The 19445-nt window shown below is 42.0% G+C and overlaps 1 protein-coding gene across 2 annotated transcripts in view; it reads right to left on the reverse strand.

Annotated features, from left to right (window-relative positions):
* nsd2 (nuclear receptor binding SET domain protein 2) overlaps positions 1-19445 on the reverse strand; it is a 105607-nt gene that overhangs the window by 46371 nt on the left and 39791 nt on the right. For both annotated transcript variants that reach the window (XM_063047000.1, XM_063046999.1), the window contains exons 6-10: positions 9729-9885; positions 5143-5220; positions 1624-1745; positions 793-898; positions 565-689 (exon numbers count right to left, since the gene is read on the reverse strand). In XM_063047000.1, coding sequence (XP_062903070.1) covers positions 565-689; positions 793-898; positions 1624-1745; positions 5143-5220; positions 9729-9885 — 588 coding nt within the window. The remainder of the gene's footprint in view (positions 1-564; positions 690-792; positions 899-1623; positions 1746-5142; positions 5221-9728; positions 9886-19445) is intronic.

Below are 19445 nucleotides of genomic sequence, written 5' to 3' on the forward strand. Positions count from 1 at the left end.
CCATGTCGCACCTGCCATCTGATATCACCCAGCTTCCTAAGTAGCAAAAGTTCTGTACTTGTTTTATGTCTTCCCCGTTTATTTTCAGCCTGCAGATAGGGTTCTCCTTCTTTTTGGATATCATCATATATTCTGTCTTTTTGCAATTGATAGATGGACCCATTTTTGCACTTTCTTCAACAACTATATCAATTGTTTCGTAGTTCTTCCTCCGTACTTGCAATTAACACAGTGTCATCCGCATATCTGAAATTAATGATGTTTTCACCGCCAACTTTGATTCCCAAGATGTCTCTTATTTTTTGTAATTGCCCTGGGAGCAATGAATGACTAAGGGTAACTCCACTTTCCCCAAAGCTCTGAAAGTCCCCAATCAGAGCCTCATCACCGGTTGCAGTTTAGAGTCATACCCAGGACAGCCAATACCAATAGGTCTATGTTGAAGGTTTGAAATTGTGGTAGTATCTCATTGATTCTTCTATCCTAAATTCCAAGCTCGAATCATAACATACATTTATCCTTTTCCATGTAGGTTGCATAACTTGCTACCCCTTTTAAATTTACCTCATTTTCTGTTAATACAGTTAGAGGAGATGGATTCTTGCTGACAGCTGGCACCAGAGTCTCAGCAGTTGATGCTCTGCTTCGTTTTTTCAGTGGTTTACACGCATCAGAGAGTTTGCTTATTTCTATGGGGAGGAAATAACGAGAGACTGAGCTTAAATTCATTTTCAGCTTCTCTTAATAGTTTAAACTGTGTTAAATAAATCATGCATTTTTACTAATTTTTACCTGATTGACTGCTTTGGGATGTGTTGGTATAAGTGGGCAATGTTTCTCCAGTCTCAATACCATCACTTCCACTTGCTTCTGCCTGATCGGTTTTACTGAAATCATACTTTGAAATCACAAATTAAATGTCAGTACTAATTACTTAACATATATTAAAATATCTAATACATAAAAAAATCATCAGCCATACAAAAGACCTATTATATTTCTCAGCAGAAGCAGGACGAAATGTCATGAAGATGTTCTGAGTACATTTATTCTATTGTTTGAATCATTCTTACAAGCATTTATTAGTAATATTGCTGCCAACCTCAGAAATGGACACAACAGGTTGTAAAACCAGGCTTGGTAATTATAAGCAACACACAAATTTCTGGCGGAACTCAGCAGATCGTGCATCATCTATAGAAACGACTAAACAGTTTATGTTTTGGGCTTAGACCCTTCTTCAGGACAGTCCTGAAAATGGACTACAAGGGTGCTGAAAATCTGGAGCAACACTCAGGTCAGGCGACGTCAATTAGAAGGGAAATGGACAGTTCACGTGCCCTTCAATGAATAATCTGGTGTGTGTGTGTGTGTGTGTGTGTGGCTTGGCAGGAGCAGCAACAGCAGTTAGTTGGATTTTGAAAAAACACAAAAATGAATCGGGGTAAAAATTTTAAATGTGATAAGATAGATTTTACCAGGATGAAGTATGTTTCTTTCTCAGTGGAATTGGAAAAAACATTGATACAAGTGTGTCCATACTGAGAGGGTATAGGAGATGGCAAGGGGGTCAGCCCACACGGTGCACAGCATTTAGAATTTCACATGCAATACAATAAGCACCTTTTCATCCTCATGATAGCTTCGCTTTAATCTCTTACTGGTGCTGATCCGCTCTGGGGAGTCCTCTCTGTAATCTATTACTTTTCTGGATATCCTTCTTTGTCTAGTTGATTCTGAGGTCACTGTATAGAGAAATAATGTACAGTTATCAGCTTGGCACAGCTTTTACCAATTTTGTCTAGACTGGAAAATATTGACTTCAAGCCCATCTCCAGGATTTAAGTACTTAATCAAGACTACCAATCTATGCAATTTTGAGGAAGTTCTGCAGCCTCAGTTACCAACTTGCAGATGGCATTTAATTGAAGCCTGCCAAACTAAGTGAATATAAAAGCAACCCATGGTTATAATCTGAGAGAATTCATTTCTCCTGTTAGTACATTGCTCTCTGACTTAACTGATAAAAAGAGGACAAAAAGTCATCATGTTAGTGGTTGTTTGTGTTGCCTCACGAAATGGTTGATGCATACACCTTTAGAACTCAACAAATTTAGGTTGTGAAGAGCTTTGAACTATCCTGAGTATGTAATTCAGTACCATACAAATTTTAAATTTGTTCTATTGTCTACAAGCATTTTAAAGTTATTTTTTATTTCTGGAGCCACAACGGCTATCTGTAATTTACAAATCTGTACAAATGTAGCTATAAAAGTGTGACACATTAAAACTCACATCTACACTTAAGTGTTGCTCCCTCAGATACAGCAGTTATATATTTAAAAATCTTGTGTCCAGTTCAAGCCTCGTCAATCATTCTTTCCAAAAGGAGCCATAGTTTAGAATGAAAAGTCTGCAAGCCAAAATTACTGACTGGTTAAAAATCCACGTTGAATTAAATCCAAGTGAATAAATCAAAAGCAATTATTGTCAGTAACTGCCAAGGACAGCAACAATGTATGCTTATATGAAGACTTAATACTTCTGGACAAACTAACAAATTCCCTGAACTTGACAGACTGTACCCAAGAATTCTACAAGAGGTGGCACCATTAGTTCTTACTTTCAGCATTCTTTAGATCTAGAAAAGTCACAATAATTAGTAAAACAGCAAAAGCAACATCATTGTTCAATAAAAGAATCATTGAAGAAATGATTTCAAAGAGCATCTTGAATGGAGGATACTGCAAACCATTCTGCCTTCTTAGGGAACTTCAAGAGCTTTTGGCACACAAGCAGTTGAAAGAACAGCCACTGAGGTGAGATAGGAAGGAAACTAAAGAAAGATTCAAATTTAGAAATAAGGGAAATATTTTGGTTCAGTGGGCTGGAGGGCAAAGGAAGGTGGCAGAGAAAGCTGCTCATGGCATCTATTACTTAAATTTTGTATTGGAGGAAAGAACAGAAGAACTAGGTTAAAGGGGTTCAGGAAATCTCTAGAAACAATGGCTGTTTTTGCATTGTAGGATGATCCAAGAAGATTGAATTGATTTCAGAGAGATGAACAAGGCCCATTAGTACAACAAAGTCTTGAATGAATGGTTAAAGCTATCACCCATGATCTTTGGGCTTAAGGGAACAGAGATCAGGCTTGTATTGGACAGCTGCCCCTGTGGAACTCCACCAGACACTGGCAGCCATCCTGAAAAGGACCCCTTTATTCCCATTCTCTGACTTCTGCCAGTCAATCTTCTATTTATAGCAGTGCCTTGTTTTTAACACCATAAGACTTTTTTTTGTTTAGGAGCTTCATGAGATGCACCTTGTCAAAGGTCTTCTGAAAGTCCAAGTTAATAACATCCACTTGACCCTGTTTTGTCTAACCTGCTTGTTACCACCTCAAGTCAAGTCGCTTTTATTGTCATTTCAACCATAACTGCTGGTACAGCACACAGTAAAAATGAGACAACGTCCCTCCAGGATCATGGTGCTACATGAAACAACACAAAGCTACACCGGACTTCGTGAAACACAAAACTACATTGGACTTCAGACCTACACCAGACTACATAAAGTGCACAAAACAGTGCAAGACAGTACAATAATTAATAAACAAGACAATAGGCACAGTAAAGGACAAATTATAATATAATAATAAATGATGTATGATGTAAATGTAAACGTAAACAACGTTTTAGCAGGAATTGAGAAAAATTAGCAAAAATTGCAGTGTGTGTGTGTGTGTGTTTTGCCAGATGGCAGGAGGGAGAAGAGTTTGTATGAGGGGTGCGTGGGGTCCTTCACAATGCTGTTAGCTTTGCAGATGCAGCGTGTGGCGTAAATGCCTGTAATGGCGGGAGGAGAGACCCAGATGATCCCTTCAGCTAACCTCACTATCCGCTGTAGGGTCTTGTGATCCGAGACGGTGCAATTTCCGAACCAGGCAGTAATGCAGCTGCTCAGGATACTCTCGATACATCCTCTGTAGAATGTGAGGATGGGGGGGGGGGCGGGGGGCATGGAAGATAGACTTTTCTCAGCCTTCGCAGAAAGTAGAGACGCTGCTTGGCTTTCTTGGCTAAGGAGCTGGTGTTGAGGGACCAGGTGAGATTCTCTGCCAGGTGAACACCAAGAAATTTGGTGCTCTTAATGATCTCTACAGAGGAGCTGTCGATGTTCAGCGAAGAGTAGTCGCTCCATGCTCTCCTGAAGTCAACAACCATCTTTTTTGTTTTGTTCACATTCAGATACACGTTGTTGACTCTGCACCAGTCCGTTAGCTACTGCACCTCTTCTCTGTATGCTGACTCGTCATTCTTGCAGATAAGACCCACTATGGTTGTGTCATCGGCGAACTTGATGATGTAATTCAAGCTGTGTACTGCTGCACAGTCGTGGGTCAGCAGAGTGAACAGCAGTGGACTGAGCACAGAGCCCTGGGGGGCCCCCATGCTCAGTGTGGTGGTGTTAGAGATGCTGCTTTCAATCCGGACTGACTGACCTCAAATAATTCTAATAGATTTATCAGACAAGGTCTCCCCTTAACTAAACCAGGAAATACATTGGTAAGCATAGTGAAATGTAACACAGGTTTCCCCCGCTATCCGAATGTAGAGCATTCCTATGAAACCGTTTGTAAGCCGAAATGGCGTAAAGCGAAGAAGCAATTACCATTGATTTATATGGGAAAATTTTTTGAGTGCTCCCAGACCCAAAAAATAACCTACCAAATCATACTAAATAGCACATAAAACCTAAAATAACACTAACATATAGTAAAAGCAGGAATGATATGATAAATACACAGCCTATATGAAGTAGAAATAATATATGTACAGTGTAGTTTCACTTAACAGAATCGGGAAGTTTGAGCCAAAATCGATTTGTCGAAAAAAAATCAGCATGTACATGCACGTGAACACACCTGCCTGCCCAAGGCTTCATGGTCATGGTAGTCTTTTTCAGGGTAAACACAAGTTTAAAGCGAGCGTCTTTTTTTGTGAAAGCGAAACGTCGTAAAGAGAACGTTTGGAAAGCAGGGAACACCTGTATTTAATTTGTTCTTTTTTTTCAAACTTTGATTTCATACAGTTGGCAAATACAAATAAAAAAAAATTAGAAAAAAGATTTCCTTTGACCTACCACTAGATCTAGTTGTTCTTTTTGGAGAGTCCTGTAGAACCCTGCGTCTAGTGGGCCCAGGTGATCCTGTTGAAAAACCTATTGGAAGCACAATGAAGACAACAGAACCAAAAATGTGTGAATGAACATTAGGAATTAATGCTTTGTTAGCTAGTTTGCTATTGTTAATAGATTAGTAAAATAATAATTAAGATCTTCTTGTATCTTTCTTGTATTTGATCATTTTAGTGTAAGAAATAAAAGTTTTATTGGTAATAAAAATAATTTAAACTGACTAGATGCAAGAATATTTGAAATGAGGATTCACCAGTAATTTACAACTGTAATGCAATAAAAAAAGGATCTAGAATACTGCATTTGCTTAATATAGAATTGTATTCCATGTCGCAAATGGGAACAATTTTAACATAAATTATTTGAATGGCAGCGTATCAGAGATTTGGATTCATGACCAAGTACAAATTAAAATAAGGCAGGGGCAAATGGAGTGGCCTTTATTGGGAGTAGATCAGTGGGGGTTTGAGGCTTCAGTGAGAAGAGGCTTATGTGGATAGATTTTTTTTCAGTTTATTTATTGCTTCCTTCTTTATAATTGCACAGTTAGAGTAGTAGGGATGCCAGGCACGATAGTTTAATGCTCCTCTTGTGGGATGTGGGAAGGCAGGGAGACCTCCAGAAACCCTGTCGACTTCAACTGCAAGAAGTGCATCTGGCTCCAGCTTCTAACACTCTGGATCATTCAGGGGGGCTGAATGGGTGATAGAGTCATAGAGGGGTAGTTACATCCAAGTTGCAGGACAGTTGACTGGGTGACTCTCAGGAGGGTGAACGGGATTAAACAGCCAGGACAGAGCAGCCTTGTGGTCATCTTCCTCAACAACAGGTTGAGTACTGTTGGTGGCAGTGGTGGGGTGCAGGGGGTGGTGTGGATGACCTAGCAGAGGAAAGTCAGAACAGTTAGGCCTCTGGCACTGAGTCTGGCTCTGTGGCTCAGAAGGGAAGGGGGGAGAAGAGACAAGCTATGGTGATACAAGATTGGTTAGTTAGAAAGGAGGCTCTATGGATGAGAATGAGATTCCAGATGGTATGCTGCTTCCCGGGTACCAGAGTCCAAAACATCTCGGATTGAGACCTCAGCATTCTTAAGTGCGAGGGTGAGCAGCCATAGGTCGTGGTCCATATAGGTACCAATAGGGATGAGGTTCTACAAAGTCAATTCAGGGAGGTGTGTGCGAAGTTAAAAGACAGGACCTCCAGGGTTGTTGTCTCAGGACTGCTACCTGTACCGTGTTAGTGTGGCCAGAAATAAGCAGATAATACAGCTTAACAGGTGGCTAAGAAGCTGGTGTAGAAGGTGGGGGAGGGGGTTCAGATTTTTGCTACTATTGCAGGGGGATGGGGGACAGGGACAGACTGACTAACTGACTGACTGGCACCCCACTCCCAACACAGACATTTTGCGCAGTATTTTCCCTTTGTTTTATGAGGTCACGTTGCGATTTCGACACTCAACCTGGCATGGATGGAAAGTGTACTCGGGGGCGGACCCGACTAGTTTCCAACTCGGGAACATCCGCTCCCGGGTCAGCACTGATGTCGTTGCGCCACCAGCCAGCCCAGTACTGGAGATTCCTAATGTCGTTCTGCTGTTTAAGAAAGGTTCTATGGATATACTGGGAAATTATAAGCCAGTGAGCCTGACATCAGTATTGAGAAAGTTACTGGAAAGTATTCTAAGGGACTGAATGTGTATTTGGATAGACAGATTGATTAGGGACAGTCAGAATGACCTTGTGCGTGATAGATCATGTCTAACTAATCTTAGCGTTTTTGGAGAATGTTACCAGGGAAGTTGATGAAGGCAAGTCAGTGGATGTTGTCCACTTGGATTGCAGCAAGGCAAGGTCCTGCATGGGGGAGTTGGTCAAGAAGGTTCAGTTGACTAGCATTAAAGATGAGGTAGTAAACTGGATTAGACACTGGCTTCGTGGGAGAAGCCAGGGAGTGGTAGTAGATGGTTGCCTTTCTGACTGGAGGCTGCAGGGATTGACACCGGGTCTGTTGTTTGTCATCTATATGAACGATCTGGATGATTATCTGGTTAACTGGATAAGCAAAGCTTGCAGTGGGATCTGGACCAGTTTTCGGGGGGGGGGGGCGGGGAGAGGGGGAGGGAAAAATAAACAAACAAACAAATAAATAGGCTGAAAAATGGCAGATGCAATTTAATGGAAACAGGTGAGGTGTTGCACTCTGGAAGAATCAACCAGGGTAGTCTTCACAGTGAGCGGTCGGGCACTGGAAGGGATCAGGGAATACAGGTCCATAGTTCATTGAAAATGGCATCACATATAGATAGTGTCATAAAGAAAGCTTTGGGCACACTGGCCAATTCAAAGTATTTTGATCAAAGTACTGAGTACAAGGGTTGGGATGTTATGTTGAATTTGTATAAGATGTTGGTGAGGCCTAATTTGGAGTATTGTGCCCAGTTTTGGTCACCTACCTACAGTAAAAGATGCAAGTAAGATTGAAAAAGTACAGAGAAAATTTACAAAGATATTGCTGGCACTTGAGGACCAGAGCTATAGGGAAAGGTTGAACGCGTTATGATTAATCCCCAGAATGTAGATTGAGAAGAGAGCATAGAACATAGAAATCTACAGCACATTACAGGCCCTTCAGCCCACCATGTTGTGCCGACCAGGTAACCTATTCTAAAAGCTGCCTAGAATTTTCTCAATGTACAGCCCACTATTTTTCTAAGCTCCATGTACCTATCTAAGAAGCTCTTAAAAGATCCTATTGTATCCGATTCCACGCACCCACCACTCTTGGATTGAAAAACTCACCCCACATCCCCCGGTACCCATTTCCAAGCACCTTAAAATTTGCCCCCACGTGTTAGCCATTTTACCCATGGGAAAAAGCCTCTGCCTATCCACACGATCAATGCACGATCTTATACACCTCTATCAGGTCACCTTTCATGCTCAAGGAGAAAAGGCCAAGTTCACTCAACCTATTCTCATGAAGTATGCTCTCCAATCCAGGCAACATCTTTGTAAATCTCCTCTGCACTCTCTCTATAGTATCCACATCCTTCCAGTAGTGAAGTAACCAGAACAGATCTCCAAGTAGGGCCTGACCGAGAGTCTGACCATTAATATTATATTCTGTCCTCAAATTTGACCACTTCACACTTATCTGGGTTGAAAGTCCATCTGCTACTTCTCAGCCCAGTTCTGCATCCTATCAATATCCCGCTGTAACATCACCTGACAACACCCTCAATCTTTGTGTCATCAGCAAACTTACTAACCCACCCTTCTAATCCTCATTCAGGTCAGTTATATATATAAAAAAAATCACAAAGAGGAGGGATCCCAGAACAGATCCTTGTGGAACACCACTGGTCACTGACCTCCACGCAGAATACGAACCATCTACAACCACCTTTTGCCTTCTGTGGGCAAGCCAGTTCTGGATCCACAAAGCAAGGTCTCCTTGGATCCCATGCCTCCTTACTTTTGAGGAGCCTTGCATGGGGAACCTATCAAATGCCTTAATGAAATCCGTATGCACTACATTCACTGCTGTACCTTCATCAATGTATTTTGTTATATCCACAAAGAATTCAATCAGGCTTGTAAGGCATGATCCACCCTTGACAAAGCCATTTTGACTATCCCTAATCAGATTACGCTTCTCCAAATGCTCATAAATCCTACTTCTCAGGATTTTCAACAACTTTCTCCCATCACTGAAGTCAGACTCACTGGACTATAATTTACTGGGTTATCTCTACTCCCCCTTTTCTTGAACAAGGGAACAACATTTTCAACCCTCCAATCCTCCTGTACTTCTCTCATCCCCATTGATGACACAAAAATCATGGTCAGAGGCTCAGCAATCTCCTCCCTCACTTGCCACAGTAGCCTTTCCCCTCGGTGAATACTGAAGCAAAGTATTCATTAAATACCTCAGGAGATTTGATAGAGGTATACAAAATCATGAGAGATATAGAAAGAGTAAATGCAAGCAGGCTTTTCCCCCTGAGATTGGAAGAGTCTACAACTAGAGGTCACGGGTTAAGGGTGAAAGGTGAAATGTTTAAGGGAACAGGAAGAGGAAGTTCTTCACTCAAGAGGGTGCTGAGAGTGTGGTGAATGCAATTTCTATTTCAACTTTCAAGAGAAGTTTGTATAGTTACATGGATGGGAGGGATATGGAGGGCTATGGTTTGGGTGCAGGTCGATGGAACTAGGCAGTTTAAATGGTTTGGCATGGACTAGATAGGCCGAAGGGCCTGTTTCTGTGTTGTAGTTTTCAATGACTCTGTAACATGCCATCAGAAAACTGACTGGATTGGATTCCAATTTAACTCAGTTTAATCATCCATCTGATGCAAGCATTCACCTGTCTCATCAAAAGGGCTTAGAAATACCATACATTTGAGCTTTCATTTCACTTTAGTCTGAATCTAATCGGATATGCTTATTTAAACAAGAACAAATTGAAACCTTCACCTGTCATATGAATAAAAAAAACTTATGCGCAGGTCACAACTAATAGCTTACACTTACCTGAACCTGATGAAGGTGATTTGTGCTCTGTAACCGGAGTAACTATAGAGAACTTGGTATTGTAACGTGCTCGCTGTTTATCACTCAGCAAAGCCCACTGAGACTCAAGCAACTCCTCAATCTCCTCAGCAGAAGCATCTGGACGTTCTTCAGTTAACTATGAATGTAAAAAATATTTCAGATTTATTTTGCTCATTTGAAGCAAGCACACACGCAGGATTAATCCACATTACTCAAACTATTACACACTAACAGTATAGAAAGATGAAACTTATAAAAATTACACTATATTACACATAAGATAACATAATCCCATTATTAGGCATGACAGAATATTTACAACACAGAATATGGGAAAACCATCTAATCTGTTCAAGATAGATGAGCAAGGGCTAACCTCACCTTCCAGCAGCTCCCTGGATACAGACCTACATGGATCCACACCACCCTTCAGAATCCCAGCCACCAATCACCTTGCAAATGAAAAACAATATTTTCCTTGTCTGTTCTCTAATCCTTCAACTAATTACTTGAAATATATGCCTCTGATTTTTGATGCTGCTGGTATAAAATAATGTTTTTCCAAACATTTAACCAGATTCTTCTGTACATCACCCTGCAGTGCCATGCTTTCCTGCTGACTGCAAACAGTTAATTTCTACTTTAACTGCAAAATTGTTTTATTGATTCCCCCTTATATTTAGGGTTAATACATCTTATTCTGAGAGGATTCTTGCTACTATTTCAGTTTCCGTGCGTTCTGTGAGCTGGTTGAAGGGATTATAGGACTAACTACCCACGATAAACATGCAACACAAAGTATAATGGTGGTGGTGGCATCCGTTAGTCTTGCAAGACCATAGATCTGCGCCTGGAAAGTTCCAGGGCGCAGGCCTGAGCAAGGTTGTATAGAAGACCAGCAGTTACCCATGCTGCAAGTCTCCCCTCTCCACAACACTGATGTCGTCCAAGGGAAGGGCAAGGGCCGATACAGCTTGGCACCAGTGTTGTCGCAGGAGTTGCCAGAATGAGGTTGAAGGCAATGTCGGACTGCCTTAGGGACTCCAACTCCGGATTTGTCCTCAGGGTTTACTCCTGAAGCCTTCCCCACTAGTGGGTATGGCTGCAAGGCAGCAGAAGTTTGAAATCAGAGTTTTCCCTCTCTTAGATGGACTGCCTTCCCAGGCTGACGAGCTCCATCTACCCAAAGCACAAGTTTTAAGGCATCAGGACCCGACTTTGCCCCTTCTGTAAGTAGAAACAGTTCCGCCGGGCTTAGAGGCTAAGCCACACGAGAAGGCCAGGAGTTGGACTTGGTTGTCAGAGGCTATCTGAGGCGCATGCCGTGAGGTGCACTTTTAGGTAGCGGGAGCTTGTCCCCACTACTACTCCTCGGCTTGACAACTTTGGACAACCAAAGTACAATACAGATAGAAAATAGATACATGGCTTTACATCCAACCCCTTAATTATTATACTATAATAAGTACAACTACATACTATTATAAACAAAATAGGAAACATGACATTCATACAAATGTCCTCTTTCTTCTTCCAAACAAGTCATGCAACAATTATCTCGGCCAGAGGTTACCAGAACTTAGCTCAGTACAGAATGATTGTTATCACCAATCTCTATCAAGACACAATCATGAAGATTTTAGAGCTGTAGCTCTTCAAGCCTCTGCCCCCTGTAGAAGACAGTTATTGGTTATAAGCTGATCCAGACATTTGGTCTTTGTCTTGATGCATACCTGCCACACAAATCCTCTTCAGCACGCAAAGATTTGCATGATTCTTCCCATGATCCATGAGTTCTGAGACGCAGTGTCGTCAACTATAAGCACATCTCCTGGGAGGAAATTGCATCCTATACCTGACTGTTTCGGAAGTTCCCGTAACTGTGGTAAGTTATCCTTAACTCACCATTTCCAAAACAAGTTGGACATGGATTAGACTTGCTTCCATTTACAAGCAGAAATAGCTTCCTTTTGGAAAACTCCTGGTGGTAAGGATGGTGAGGTCTTCAGAAGCAACAGAAGGTTGCATGTTAATGCTTCCAAATCATTTAGATTAGATGATGCCTTAGTAATCGCACAATCATTGATAATGGTCTTTACTTCACAAAGGACTGTGTGAAAACTCACTTCATCAAGATTCTGTACCTTCATGGTAGATTTGAGGACCTTTCTTACAGGTCGTGATAGAGAGACACCGCTTCTTCCTCAGAAGATACTGACGCAAGGTAGTCATCAACATAGAAGCAACATATATCCACCGTCTTTCAGGTGAATTGTTCATTGTCTTCTGCAAATTTCCTAAAAGCGAAATTGGCGCAGCTCGGTAATGAAGTTACTCCAAACACATGTACCATCAATCTAAGATCCACCAACAGGTCACCAAAGAAACCTCAGTAGGTCTACATCTTCTGCTGGTACTTTAACCTCTTGAAAGATTGATTCAACATCTGCCATAACCACCACTGTTTCTTTTCCAAATCTTATTATGACTCCATCTGTGCACTAGTAAGATCCTTGTAAAAGCTGAGCATTAACAGATATTCCCTGTAAATTCACTCCACAGCCAAAAACAACATGAAACTTCCCTTTTCTGGTGTGATAAACATCACGATGTGGAATATACCAGGTTTCCCCATCGCTGCATTCCAGATTCTCTGCTGGTACTCTTTCAGCTAACGTTTGGAGATGACAAGCTTGTGGAGGAATTAATAATGATATTGCTCTGCAGGACTAAAAAATTGCAAATGTCATTCTACTCTTTAAGAAGGGAGGGAGGCAAAAGAAATTATGGGCCAGTTAGGCCGCCTTCAGTGGTTGGAAAAATGCTGGAGTCTATTCTTAAGGATGAGGTTTTGGAGTATATGGAGACACATGACAAATAGGCCAAAGTCAGTATGGTTTCCTGAAGAGAAAATCTTGCCTGAGAATTCTTTTGGAATTCTTTGGGGAAATAACAGGCAGGGTGGCCAAAGGAGAGTCAGAGGATATTGTTTATTTGGACTTTCAGAAGGCCTTTGACAAGGTGTCACACGTGAGGCTGCTTAACAAGATAACAGCCCATGGTACTACAGTAAAGAAACTAGCATGGATAAAAAATTGGCTGTCTGGCAGGAGGCAACAAGTAGGAATACAGGGGGACTTTTCTAGTTGGCTGCTAGTGACTAGTGGTGTCACAGGGATCGGTGTTGGGTGCTGCTTCTTTTCAAGTTTCATGCGAATGATATGGCTGAAGGAATTGATGACTTTGGGGCCAAGTCTGCAGATGATACAAAGGAGGACAAGTAGTGTTGAGGAAACTGTTTGCAGGAGTTAGAGATTGCGAGAATGGGCAAAGAAGGTGCAAATGGAATACAGCATTGGGAAATGGTCATGCACTTTGGTAGAAGGAATAAAGGCATGGACTATTTTCTAAATGAGGAGAAATTCAAAAATCAGAGGTGAAAGGGACTTGCGAGTCCTCATGCAGGATTCACTAAAGATTAACTTGCAGGTTGAGTCGATGATAAGAAAGGCCAATGCAATGTTAGCACACATTTTGAGAGGAGTAGAAAAGAGACAAGGAAAAATTTCTTTAGCCAGAAGATGGTGAATCTGTGGAATTCACTGCCACAGCCAACTGTGCTGGCCAAGTCATTGCGTATATTTAAAGCAGCGGTTGACAGGTTCTTGCTTAGGCAGGAGAATGGGGTTGAAAAGGATAATAAATCAGACACGATGGAATGATGAAGCAGACACGATGGCTCAATTGGCCGAATTCTGTTCCAATTTCTCACAGTCTTATTTGTAATCCTCCACATAAATGAAAACCTTCAGTCATATAAATAAGAACTATAAAAGTTGTTAAGCTTAGTAAACAAGTCAAGAAACCAGAAAGCTCAGATATCAATTTTATATAATGTACCATTGTAATGTAATTTCCTATTTCAAACCTGATGCTGAAGTTGGGCAAGACGAAAAAGAAAAAGTTAGAACAAAGAAATAAATTATGGCTCCCATAGCTAATCAACACTCACGAGCTTTAACTGTAAAATGCAGAAAAAAAAGTTAAGCGAAAATAAACTCAGCTGTGCGGTCTCTAATGGCAAAATACTGTTTAGTGTACAAGAAGCATGTGTAGTGCATTGTAACTAGTAGTAATGACTGGAGACAAAATAAGAACACATTCTCATCCCTTCATTATTAGGGACTATGATACAATCTAAAATAATTATGATTTCAACTAATTATTTGAGTTCTTTTGGTGAGTAGATTTTACAGAACTCCTAGGATTCTCACAATTAGTACATCCCATTGAAAAATGCTGAACAATTCTAATCTGGTCAATTAGCACCCTAAGCCTACTGACAATCAACAGGCAAATGTTGTACAGGTGTCCCCTGCTTTTCGAACGTTCGCTTTACGAAACCTCAGTGTTACGAAAGACCTACATTAGTTACCTGTTTTTGCTAACAGAAGGTGTTTTCACTGTTACGAAAAAAGGCACCGCGCCCCGAGAAGCTGCTCCTCCCCTGGATTCGGAACTGTATTCTAGCCGGTATTGCTTAAACACGTGCCTGCGAGTAGCCGTTTGCAAGATGAGTTCTAAGGTATCGGAAAAGCCTAAAAGAGCTCGTAAGGGTGTTACACTTAGTGTAAAACTAGTCATAATTAAGCGTTTCGATTGTGATGAACGAAGTAAGGACAAAGTGAGTTTAGCTTGTGGAAGCTGACGAAGATGATGTTGAAGAGGTTTTGGCATCCCATGACTAAGAACTGATAGATGAAGAGCTGATGCAATTGGAAGAAGAAAGGATAACAATTGAAACCGAATGTAGTAGTGAAAGTGAAATTGTTCAGGAACTTAACGTGAAGCAACTGCATGAGATTTTCGCTGCAATGATAAAGTACAACTTTAATTTTGAAAGGGTACATCGGTTTAGGGCATATTTGCAAGATGGTTTGAGTGCTTACAAAGAACTGTATGATAGAAAAATGCGCAAGGCTAGCAGTCAAGCATACTGTTGTTTTTCAAGCCTTCCATATCAGCCACAGCAGACGACAAACCTCGACCTTTGACATCGAGGCAGGCAGGCATAGAAGAAGATGACCTGTCTGCCCTGATGGAAACAGACGACACCTCAGTGTCCCACCACCCCAACGCCCAGGCCGCGGACAGATACCGATTCGCGGAGAATGCAGCAGTAGCCTGGACGCACCCAGCACATCTTTAAGAAAAAAAGCCGAAATAAACAAGCTAATTAATTAGGTGCCGCCCGGCACGCAAATGTCGGCCCAGATCAGAGCCGATTGCGTCGCCTCTGATCTGAGCCGACACTTATGTGCCGGGCGGCACCTAATTAATTAGCTTGCTTATTTCGGCTTTTTTCTTAAAGATGTGCTGGGTGCGCCCCAGCCACCTCTGTACCCCTGCACCGACCCAACTTCCAACGACTTAGCCCAACACACCATCATCAGTGTGCTCGGCGCCGCCTTCCCAATTCCGGTAAGTGATACTACACTGTACATACATTATTTCTACTTTATATCAGCTGTGTATTTTTATGCATTATTTGGTATGATTTGGCAGCTTCATAGCTTAAAGGTTACTGGAGAGAGAGTTTCTGCCCAGAGCGCTTGCGCCGTGTTTTTGCCGAGAGCGCTTGTGTCAGACTTTCGCTACAGAGAACAGTGCAGGCAATGATTGTAGAGAAGTATTTCTACTTTATGTAGGCTGTGTATTTATCATATCATTCCTGCTTTTACTATATGTTACTGTTATTTTAGGTTTTATGTGTTATTTGACATGCTCTGATAGGTTATTTTTGGGTCTGTGAATGCTCACAAATTTTCCCCATATAAATAAATGGTAATTGCTTCTTCACTTTACGACATTCTGGCTTACGAACTGTTTCATAGGAACGCTCTACCTTCGGATGGCGGGGGAAACCTGTAATTGCTTTGAGTTATTTACCAGTAATTTGCTCACTGATGCTTAATTTAGGTAATGCCGTGAGCATACATGTTCAGATTTCATTTCAAGCTTGGTCCAATCATGAACAAAAAAAAAAGCAAATTCAAAATGAGGTGGGAAAAATCACAATTAACATAGAAAAGACTTGTGACATTAAGTAACCTCAGCAAAACAGTGGAAAATAAGAGAAAAATTCCCTCCCCAAAGATTATCCATAAGTCACAAGTCATTAGAAGAATATTTTTCAAGGCTTGAATGACTCCAGTTCCATTAGCACCTAAACTTAGATATGATGCACAGCAGTCTGCTTGGTTGGGTTAATTAGTCATTACAAATGGTCCTGTGATTAGGCTGGGGTTAAATGCATGGGTTCCTGGGTGGCGCAGACCATTGGGCTGGAAGTGTCTGTTCCACACTGCATCTCCAAATAAATAAACGCAACGCTTGAGCAAAGTCAAAGGTAAGATGCTTCCTAATCAACACCTCATGGTGTTCAGACAAGATAGTGCTGGTAAATTCCTGTTCATCCAGCCTGGAATATCTAATAGAGAAGCGTCACCTATATTACCTACCACAGAAGTTCAGCTATCCTGACAGCAGTCTGTATCCTGCCACAGGCAGATGTGAGGCCTGCACTCAATGAACTATACCTCTGGTTAACAGCCTTGACTGCAACTTCAACCAGATCAACATCCAAGAGTATATTAGCAATATAGTAATATAGTAAGTGCTTCTCCCACCCGAGCAGTGGGCCAAACACCCTTGACAATTGCTATATAACCAAAGATGCCTACTGAGCAACCCCCTGCACCAGCTCCATTGCCCTCTAATAGTTTGGTAAATCAGACCACCACAATGAACTCATTCTTCCTGATGCAAACAAAAACTGAAATGATACAGGATATTTAAAACGCAAACACAATGAAATCTGCAGATGCTGGAATTTCAAGCAACATACATAAAAGTTGCTGGTGAATGCAGCAGGCCAGGCAGCATCTCTAGGAAGAGGTACAGTCGACGTTTCGGGCCGAGACCCTTCGTCAGGACTAACTGAAAGAAGAGCTAGTAAGAGATTTGAAAGTGGGAGGGGAAGGGGGAGATCCAAAATGATAGGAGAAGACAGGAGGCAGAGGGATGGAGCCAAGAGCTGGACAGTTGATTGGCAAAAGGGATACGAGAGGATCATGGGACAGGAGGCCTAGGGAGAAAGAAAAGGGGGAGGGGAGGAAAAGCCCAGAGGATGGGCAAGAGGTATAGTGAGAGGGACAGAGGGAGAAAAAGGAGAGAATAAAAGAATGCATATGTATATATAAATAAGTAACAGATGGGGTATGAGGGGGAGGTGGGGCATTAGGGGAAGTTTGAGAAGTCAATGTTCATGCCATCAGGTTGGAGGCTACCCAGACGGAATACAAGGTGTTTTTCCTCTGACCTGAGTAGAGAAGTCCACGGCCTCCTCTACTGTAAAGATGAAGCCACACTCAGGTTGGAGGAACAACACCTTACATTCCGTATAGGTACCCTCTAACCTGATGGCATGAACACTGACTTCTCTAACTTCTGCTAATGCCCCTCCTCTCCCTTGTACCCCATCCATTATTTATTTATATACATTCTTTTTCTCTCTCTCCTTTTTCTCCCTCTGTCTCTCACTATACCCCTTGTCCATCCTCTAGACTTTTTCCCCCCTCCCCCTTTTCTTTCTCCCTAGGTCTCCTGTCCCATGATCCTCTCATATCCCTTTTGCCAATCAATTGTCCAGCTCTTGGCTCCATTCCTCCCCCTCCTGTCTTCTATCATTTCTGATCTCCCCCTCCCATTTTCAAATCTCTTACTAGCTCTTCTTTCAGTTAGTCCTGACGAAGGGTCTCGGCCCGAAACGTCGACTGTACCTCTTCCTGGAGATGCTGCCTGGCCTGCTGCGTTCACCAGCAACTTTGATGTGTGTTGCTTGAAGAGGATATATCAGCAACTGTGTTGAGGGCCATGTACCAAAGGTGGCAACCCAGATGAAGTTCAGGGATGCAGTATTCAATTCAGGTGACCCTACCTGTATAAGAAATTGAGATACAATCTCCACAAAGCTATCAGGAATGCCAAGGGATAGTACCAGACCAAAACAGAGTCCCACACCAGCTGTCAATTGTGGCAGGGCTTACATGCTATAATGGTCTACAAAACAAAGTTAGTCAGCATAATTGACAAAAGCACATCCCTTCCTGATGAGCTTAATAAATTCTATGTACACTTTGAACAGAAGGGGATTGGAATGTCATCACCTATCCTGAAGCATCCAATGCACTTGAACTCAGTCACTGTTGCAGATTCAAGATCAGTCTTCTAATAGTGAATCCTTGAAAGCAACCGGCCCAGATGGTACCCAAGTGTCCTAAGACTCTGTGCAGATGAGCTGGTGGGGGTATTTGCAGACTTTTAAGCCCCTCCATGTTGCAATCTAAGATTCCCACTTGTTTAAAAAGACCGTTGTAGTACCAGTACTTAAGAAAAACAAGGTAACTTGCATAATGACCACTGCCTCGTAGCCCTTACATCCACCATCACGAAACATTAACTCCAGCCTAATAGACAACTTGAACCCACCACAATTCACCTACTGCCAAAACAGATCTATGGCAAGCAAATCTCCCTGACCCATCTCCTCTGGAGCACCTGACAGCAAAGGCACTAGGTCAGACTTTTGTTTGTTGACTGGAGCTCCACCTTCAATACTATAATTTTAAGCAAACTTGTCATCAAACTCCAGATCCTGAAAGTCAACGGCTCTCCCTGTAACTGGATGCTTGACTTCCTGATCAACGGACCACAATCAGTAAAGATAGACAGCACATCTCCGCCATGATTATTGTAAACATTGGTGCTCCACAAGGTTGTATCCTCAGCCCCTACGTTATTCTCCATACACTCATGGCTCCATGGCCATTTTCTGCTCTAACTCCGCCATGTTTGCAGATGATAACATTGTAGTGGGCCATATTTCAAATAACAGGAAGGAGATAGACAGCCTAGCATCATGTTGTCAGGACAACCACCTCTCTTTCAATGTCAGTAAAATAAGCAAGCTGATCACTGACTACAGGAAGGAGAGCAGTGCACATGCTCCTGCTTACATCAACAAAGTTGAGGTTGAGCGTGTTGATAGTTTTTAAGTTCCTAGGAGTGAACATCATGAAGAGCCTTGCCTGGTCCAATTATGTTGATGCCACAGCTGAAAAAGCTCACCAGCACCTCCCTCTATTTCCTCAGGACGTTAAAGACATTTGGCATGTCCCCTTTGAGCCTCACCAATTTTTTAATCAATGCATCATAGTAAGCATCTTATTTGGATGTAGCATGGCTTGTACTCTGCCTGAAGCTGCCATTGTGAACACAGCTCAGCATGTCATGGAAACAAGCTTCCTCACTGTGAACTCTGTCTACACTCCTTGCCAAAGCAGCCAGTATAATTAAAGGCTTACCCACTCTGGACATCCTCTCTTTCTCCCCCCCCCCGCCACATCACATACATGATACAAGATCTGAAAGCGCATGCTACCAAGCTGAAGAATAGCTTCTAATCCACTGTTGTAAGACTATTGAATGTTTCCCTTCTATGATCATGACCTCAATTTACCTTGTTGTGACCTTGGATCTTACTGTCTACCTGCCACGTACTTTCTGTAGTGAGCACCTTAGTCTGGTTTACCTGGACCTACTTCAGTGGACCATTGTAATGAATTGATCTGTATG

Source organism: Mobula hypostoma, chromosome 4 (assembly GCF_963921235.1).
Source record: "Mobula hypostoma chromosome 4, sMobHyp1.1, whole genome shotgun sequence".
In the NCBI taxonomy this organism is placed as follows: Eukaryota; Metazoa; Chordata; class Chondrichthyes; order Myliobatiformes; family Myliobatidae; genus Mobula; species Mobula hypostoma.